At 43.9% G+C, this 8271-nt stretch overlaps 1 protein-coding gene across 1 annotated transcript; it reads left to right on the top strand.

Moving 5' to 3' along the window:
* Window positions 1-3985: 3985 nt before the first annotated feature.
* Window positions 3986-6366, top strand: LOC143958108 (olfactory receptor 5V1-like). Its single transcript, XM_077467559.1, has one exon. It carries the CDS (start codon window positions 4080-4082, stop codon window positions 4995-4997), a length of 918 nt encoding a protein of 305 aa, XP_077323685.1. The 5' UTR covers window positions 3986-4079; the 3' UTR covers window positions 4998-6366.
* Window positions 6367-8271: the final 1905 nt, after the last annotated feature.

Below are 8271 nucleotides of genomic sequence, written 5' to 3'. Positions count from 1 at the left end.
GTAGCACCCTATACCAAGTTACCAGTCCTTATAAGAACTTTTGTGGACCAAGCAGGTTGTGTATTAGTGTTTAGCAGACTGTACGTCAGTCCCTATACCGCTGAAGGACTGCTGCAGTATAGGGCAGCGGTCAGCAGTGGTGCACGTCAACCCTATCTATTGTGGACCGATAGCGGTCCTTACAGAACAGCAGACTGTACCGCACTCAAGCCTATGTACCGTAGCACCCTATACCAAGTTACCAGTCCTTATAAGAACTTTTGTGGACCAAGCAGGTTGTGTATTAGTGTTTAGCAGACTGTACGTCAGTCCCTATACCGCTGAAGGACTGCTGCAGTATAGGGCAGCGGTCAGCAGTGGTGCACGTCAACCCTATCTATTGTGGACCGATAGCGGTCCTTACAGAACAGCAGACTGTACCGCACTCAAGCCTATGTACCGTAGCACCCTATACCAAGTTACCAGTCCTTATAAGAACTTTTGTGGAACAAGCAGGTTGTGTGTTAGTGATTAGCAGACTGTACGTCAGTCCCTATACCGCTGAAGGACTGCTGCAGTATAGGTGAGCGGTCAGCAGTGGTGCACGTCAACCCTATCTATTGTGGACCGATAGCGGTCCTTACAGAACAGCAGACTGTACCGCACTCAAGCCTATGTACCGTAGCACCCTATACCAAGTTACCAGTCCTTATAAGAACTTTTGTGGACCAAGCAGGTTGTGTATTAGTGTTTAGCAGACTGTACGTCAGTCCCTATACCGCTGAAGGACTGCTGCAGTATAGGGCAGCGGTCAGCAGTGGTGCACGTCAACCCTATCTATTGTGGACCGATAGCGGTCCTTACAGAACAGCAGACTGTACCGCACTCAAGCCTATGTACCGTAGCACCCTATACCAAGTTACCAGTCCTTATAAGAACTTTTGTGGAACAAGCAGGTTGTGTGTTAGTGATTAGCAGACTGTACGTCAGTCCCTATACCGCTGAAGGACTGCTGCAGTATAGGGCAGCGGTCAGCAGTGGTGCACGTCAACCCTATCTATTGTGGACCGATAGCGGTCCTTACAGAACAGCAGACTGTACCGCACTCAAGCCTATGTACCGTAGCACCCTATACCAAGTTACCAGTCCTTATAAGAACTTTTGTGGAACAAGTGAGTTGTGAATGTTTAGCAGACTGCAGCAGAAGGGCAGCAGTCAAGTATAATATCCTTTCTATATTTGGAAGAAAGAATATTATACATGTACAAGCCTATTACTGTACCACTGATACCAGTCCTGAAAAGAACCTTTGTGGAACTAATAATAACAGCAAGTCTTTAAAATTACCCTCACTGCCTGACAACACTGCTTCCTTCCTGTCCCTATACAAATTGGCAAAAAAAGAGAACGATTAGTGGTTACTGGAACAGCTCTTTTGTGGACCTTGATAGTAACAGCTAATGATGATGATGATGATGATGATGATGAAAGACTAATCTGGCTGTCCCTGTAGCATACACCGTCCTTTCCCTTTCTCTAAACTAACAAAAGACACTCAGGCTGCTGCAAGAATCAGCAGCACAGCAAACCTATCAACACCTAACACCTATACCAGTCCTGAAAAGAACTTTTGTGTACCAAATAGCTAGTGGTTTATCTCTCCCTACTCCACACAGGAACCTGTCCCTATCGTAACAGAAGAAAGAATGTAAAATGGCCACCGGATCGGGTGTATTTATAGGTTAGGGGGAATGTACAAGTGTCCATGTGCTGTCATGTCTCAATTGGCTGTCCTGTATCACATGATAAACGTGTCACCAAAGGTTAAAGTTCTTGTATACATTAAACACGTAAGTCCGCCGCGGCGAACGACGGAAAAAGGCGTTCGAACGTGCGGACCGCGAATGTCGGAAATTCGCCGCGAAACGACCGCCGGGCGAACCGTTCGGCCATCACTAGCGCCCAGGAACGGAGAAAAATATAAAAACAAAAGTTAACTTTTGAGTGACTCTATTACATGGGGTCGAGGCGATCAGGTCAAAGTCAACAATTCTGTAAATGCAGGTTGGAAACAAATGTAGTCATAAGGGGGTTCAAATAAGCCTAAGATCCCTGCTTGTCCCATCTCCCTCCTGCCCATCCCACCAAGAGTCACTGAGTAGATCAGGGCGGCTTGTCCTTCACTTTCGGAGTTGAAAGAGGGTCTCTGGAAGTCTGGTCACTGAAAGCAACTGGAAGAATGCAAACTGCAACATAACTGGTAATGAGGCACCGGAAGTGCACCAGGATAACAGGTCCTGGGGTAGGGGAGAAAGTCAAACTCAGCAGACAGAAGATCAGTTAATCTCTGTGGCCTGTCTCCAAATAGGATATAAACTCTGCTTCAGGCTGGAATTCATGGAGGGCCATTATGGGAGGATCTGCGAGTCTTGGGCTTATTCCAAAGGGGATTCAGAGGGCTCACTGGTGGAGGGCATTTGTTTGAGCCCGTGGAGGGGGAAGAAGTTTCCATGTCCATCTCCTGGGAGATTATCTTCAGGCTGAGGAGAAGTTTCTCACCCATAACGAAGTTGGAGAAGGAGAGGTTTTGGCCTTTAAATGTAAATTTCACTGCGAACGGAAAAGCCCATCTGTATTTAATCTCTCTCTGTGTGAGAATGTGTAGAAGTGGTTTCAGGGTACATCTGCTTTGGATAGTAGAAGGTGTAAGGTCAGCTAAAATCTGCACAGGGTGATCTTGGCATGTCACCTGGGGCAGGGCTCGCGACTGCTTCATTATCACATCCTTGACTGCGTAATAGTGTGGTTTGGCAATGATGTCCCTGGGGGAGCCATCCTTCCCGGGGGGCCAAGTGCTCTATGGACTCTATCCAGCTCCAGACGGGGGAAGGGATGTTTGGGATCAGTGTTTTCATTAGGTCTTGTGTCACTCCTGTGACATCCAGGATAGATTCAGGCAAGCTTCTGATCCTGAAGTTGTACCTCCTGGACCCATTCTCTAAATCATCAATGCGGGATACAGCAGTATCCAATTGATCTTGAAGGGTTTGAATAAGATCAGAGTTTTAATGTGAGTTTGCAGCAGTCTGATCCAGCTTAGTTTCAATTGCCTCCATCCTGGAGCCTATGTTCTGGAAGTCTGCTTTAATGTGCTGTGGAGGCTAGCCCCCTATCCAGGAGGGCAGACAGTTTGAGGTATTGATCCTCTACGCTAAAAGGATGGTCTTGGGCAGGGTCATCATGGTGGGGGAAGTCAGTGTATGCAGATGTTGCAGGCCCTGCGGGGGGGAGAAAGCTTGATCCCCAAATGCGTGACCGAGGAGGGACTCTGTGGAGGCCGGGGAGGGTATCATGTTCTGCTGGCTTTATCCATGAGGCCCTGGGGGGAAGTGTAGGAGGGCTGAGAAGGCCAGCTCCAGATTATGCCTGAAAGCCGGGTTTGACATGCGGGTGTACTCTCCATTGGTGCTGGAATCGCGGGTTAATTGCAGCTTTGGCGGGTGCCGTGGGTGATGTTGGTCTGAGGCGGTGCGGAGCTCCATGATCAGGCGGCCATCACTGATCCATCGCGCATGCACACTGTGAGAAAAGGTAATTTTTAATAACATTCAATTACAATTTCACTTGAGTCGTAATTGTATATGCCATATTATTTTTTCTTTATTTGCTATTATTTTTTCTTTTTTGGGAGTTACCCTTTAAAGTGTTTTGTACTTTTCCAATAGCCAATAAAATGGAACTGAAGAAGAATGGAATTACAGAGTTTTAGTCAGAAATTATTTTATTACGTTTAATCGTATTTATTTAATAATAACTTTAAACTTATTTTTTATAAAAAGAAAGGCTCTCGGGTGACAAAGGTGCTTGAAATTACGTCTTAAGAGACAGTTAACGAGACTCAAAGCTTTGTTTTCTTACAACACATCAGACTGTCCTGTGGGAATGTCAGGATTTTATATCTATATAAGCCAAGAACTGAATCAAATGTTTATATGGAAGTCTGAGCATGAGGTGCGGCACACATGTTTTCCTATTAATTATTTCTCAGAATAATAATTTTCTTTCTGTGTTTTGCTGATACATTTACACAGTAAGTGAATATGAGAAATCTCACAAAGATTACCACTCTTATTCTTGTGGGTCTATCAGACCATCCACCGACCATGAATGGACTTTTTGTGTTCTTCCTTCTCATCTATCTGATGACTCTGATCATAAACCTCATTATATTTTTCTTGGTCCTCACTGACCACCATCTGCACAACCCAATGTATTTTTTTCTCAGCAATTTGGCATTTCTGGACATGTCCTATTCATCAGTGAGTGGACCAAGGATGCTCTTTGACTTGGTCACCAAAACCCGATCAATATCCCTCCCTGCCTGTACTGCCCAAGTCTTTTTCCTTGCCTATTTTGCTTGCTCTGAGGTCCTCTTGCTCTCGGCTATGTCCTATGACCGGTACATCGCCATCTGTAAACCTCTTCATTACACACAAATTATGTCCTGGAGGATGTGCAGTCATTTAGCTGTTATAATTTGGGTCTTTGGGGTTATTTATTCCTTGGTTCATACACTTTGTTCGCTCAGGTTGTCCTTCTGTGGTCCAAATTCCATTCACAGCTTCTTCTGTGACCTCCCACACTTGTTCCAAATTACATGTACTGACCCAACAATAAACATAGTGCTCGTTTTTGCATTGGGCGGCAGTGTCTCATTAACTGCCTTTCTTTTCACATTTCTTCCATATATTAGAATTATCAGTACAATTCTCCACATTCCTGGCAAAACTGGAAAGATGAAAGCCTTCTCTACCTGCACATCGCACCTCTTGGTGGTCTTCATCTTCTACGGCTCCATAATTTTTATTTACTGGGTTCCCACTTCCACTAATATGTTTGGCATAAACACGCTGTTTTCAGTCATAATGGCCCTCATTAACCCTTTGCTTAATCCCCTGATCTACAGCCTGAGGAATAACGACCTTAAGGCAGCATTCAGGAGGACTATAAATCCCTGAATAATAAGACAATCATAACTAGATTTAGATCTAGAGCTATCTAGATTTTTTCCCCACAAATAGAGCTTTCCCTTTGTGGTATTTGATCACCTCTGTGGTTTTTATTTTTTGTTAAAAACATTTAAAAAGACATTTAAAAAGAATGTTTTAATATTTATTTAACCACTTGACCACTGGGCACTTAAACACCCTTAATAACCAGACCAATTTTCAGCTTTCAGTGCTCTCACATTTTGAATAACAATTACTCAGTCATGCAACACTGTACCCATATGAAATTGTTGTCCTTTTTTTCACACAAATAGAGCTTTCTTTTGGTGGTATTTAATCACCGCTCGTTTTTTGTTTTTTTTGTGCTATAAAAGAAAAAAGACTGAAAATTCTGTAAAAAAATGAATTTTTCTTTGTTTCTGATATAAAATTTAGCAGATTAGTAATTTTTTCTTCATACATTTTGGCCAAAATTTATACTACTACATATCTTTGGTAAAAATAAGTAGAAATTGGTGGATATTATTTGGTCTTTGTGAAAGTTATAGAGTCCACAAGCTATGGTGCCAATATCTGAAAATTGATCACACCTGAAGTACTGATGGCCTTTTTTAATTCTTGAGACCCTAACATGCCATAAAAGTACAAATACCCCCCAAATGATCCCTTTTTGGAAAGAAGACATTCCAAGGTCATTAGTAAGAGGCATGATGAGTTTTTTGAAGTTGTCATTTTTTCCCACAATTCTTTGCAAAATCAAGATTTATTTTCCTTTTTTTTTTTCACAAAATTGTCATATTATCAGTTTATTTCTCACACACAGCATATGCATACCATAAATTACACCCCAAAACACATTCTGCTATTACTCCCGAGTATGGCGATACCACATGTGTGAGACTTTTACACAGCGTGGCCACATACAGAGGCCCAACATGCAGGGAGCGCCATCAGGCGTTCTGGAGCACCCAGGCCAATTCTGACATTTCTCTCCTACATGTAAAAATCATCATTTATTTGCTAGAAAATTACATAAAACCCCAAAACATTATATACTTTTTTTAGAAAAGACCCTATAGAATACAATGGTGGTCCATGCAACTTTTTATCTCGCACGGTATTTGCGCATCAATTTTTCTAACGTGTTTTTTTTGGAAAAAAAACTGTTTTGTGCTTAAAAAAAACTAAACGGTAAAGTTAGCCCAACTTTTGCATAATGTGAAAGATGAAGTTATGCTGAGTAAATAGATACCTAACATGTCATTCTTCAAAATTGCACACACCCGTAGAATGGCGCCAAACGTCACTACTTAAAAATCCCCATAGGCGACACTTAAATTTTTTTTACTGGTTACATGTTCTGAGTTACAGAGGAGGTCTAGGGCTAGAATTATTGCTCTTGCTCTAACGTTCGCAGCGATACCTCACATGTGTGGTTTGAACACCGTTTTCATATGTGGGCAGGACTTACGTATGCCTTCGCTTCTGCATGCGAGCACATGGGGACAGGAGCGCTTTAAAAAAAAAAAAAAAATTATTGTTAATTTTACTTTATTTATTTTAGTTTGACATTGTTTTCCCCCCAAATTTTTTTTGGATCACTTTTATTCCTATTACAAGGAATGTAAACATCCCTTGTAATAGGAATATGGCATGATGGGTTCTCTTTACAGTGACATATGGGGTATTGCAGAGTATTGGCTGGTATTGCAGAGTATTGGCGGGTACTGCAGAGTATTGGCGGGTATTGCAGAGTATTGGCGGGTACTGCAGAGTATTGGCGGGTACTGCAGAGTATTGGCGGGTACTGCAGAGTATTGGCTAGTGTTGCAGAGTATTGGCTGGTATTGCAGAGTAATGGCTGGTATTGCAGAGTATTGGCATGGTATTGCAGAGTATTGGCATGGTATTACAGAGTATTGCAGGGTATTGCAGAGTATTGCCAGGGTATTGAGGGGTTAATTTCGGTGAGCAGCGATGTGGGCACTGCAGATGCAGCCCACAGCGCTGCTGACACCGATCTCTTCTCCCTCCGCTGTACCGATTGGTACAGAGAGGGGAGGGAGGAACCGGTGTCATAACATGACGCCGGTTTGTTTACAAGTGATCACTCCGTCATTTGACGGAGCGATCACGTGGTAAACAGCCGCAATGAGCGGCCGTTTACCGTGATCCGTGATGCGCCGGGTCCTGTGGACCCGGTGGTCACGGATGCTCTCGAGTGCGTGCCCCAGGGGGTGCGTGAGAGCGTAATTCTGGGAGGACGTCATATGACAGCCTCCCATAGTTAAGAAACTGTCCTGTAGCCATCATTCGGCTATAGGGCGGTTGTTAAGTGATTAAATCTTGCTATACAATTTAGCAAACAGGTCATTTTTCTCCTTCATTGATGTACGCTGATGAGGCGGCACTGATGGGCACTGATAGGTGGCAGTGATGGGCACTGATGGGTGGCATTGATGGGTACTGATGAGTGGCAATAATGGGCTCTGATTGGCACTGGTTGGTTACACTGATAGGCAGCACTGCTAGGTGGCACTGATTGGCACCACTGGTGGCCATTGATAGGTAGCACTTGTGGCCATTGATAGGTGGCACTCATGGGCATTGACAGGTGCTATTTTGGGCATTGATAGGTGGCACTTGTGGGCATTGATAGGTGGTACTCATGGGCATTGATAGGTGGCACTTGTGGCCATTTATAGGTGGCACTCATGGGCATTGATAGGTGGCATTTGTGGTCATTGATAGGTGGCACTTGTGGGCATTGATAGGTGGCACACATGGGCATTGATAGGTGGGCACTTGTGGCCATTGATAGGTGGCACTCATGGGCATTGATAGGTGGGCACTGTGGGCACTGGCAGGTGGCACTGGCAGGGGGTACCGATGGACATAGATAAGGCAGAATTAATATAATAATAATAATAATAATAATAAAGGCAGAATTGCCTTTTCTTCTTCAGGACTGATGTCCCTTGCACATAAGCAGGTGATCAGCTTTTTTTTCACCTCACGCTGTCAGCATGAGGAGAAAAAAAACGATTATCGAGCTTTTGTTTACATCATCTGTCATTGGCTGACCACGTGGTAAGGGGTCGGGATTGGCCCCTTACTCGAATCTGTGATCACCCGAGTCTCAGTGACTCTGTGATCACAGCACACAGGGGAAATTCAGGTCCATGCTGTGCCCTTCATTCGTCAATAGCTCGGACGACCCGTGTGGTTAATGTTGATAAATGTAAAGCTATTCACTTGGGGGCTAAGAATATGCACCATACAT

Source organism: Lithobates pipiens, unplaced genomic scaffold (assembly GCF_037356315.1).
Source record: "Lithobates pipiens isolate NorthernLeopardFrog02 unplaced genomic scaffold, aLitPip1_a1.2 Scaffold_56, whole genome shotgun sequence".
NCBI lineage: Eukaryota > Metazoa > Chordata > Amphibia > Anura > Ranidae > Lithobates > Lithobates pipiens.
The sequence above is the reverse complement of the archived record's forward strand: the minus strand, read 5'-3'. Positions and strand labels throughout refer to the sequence as shown.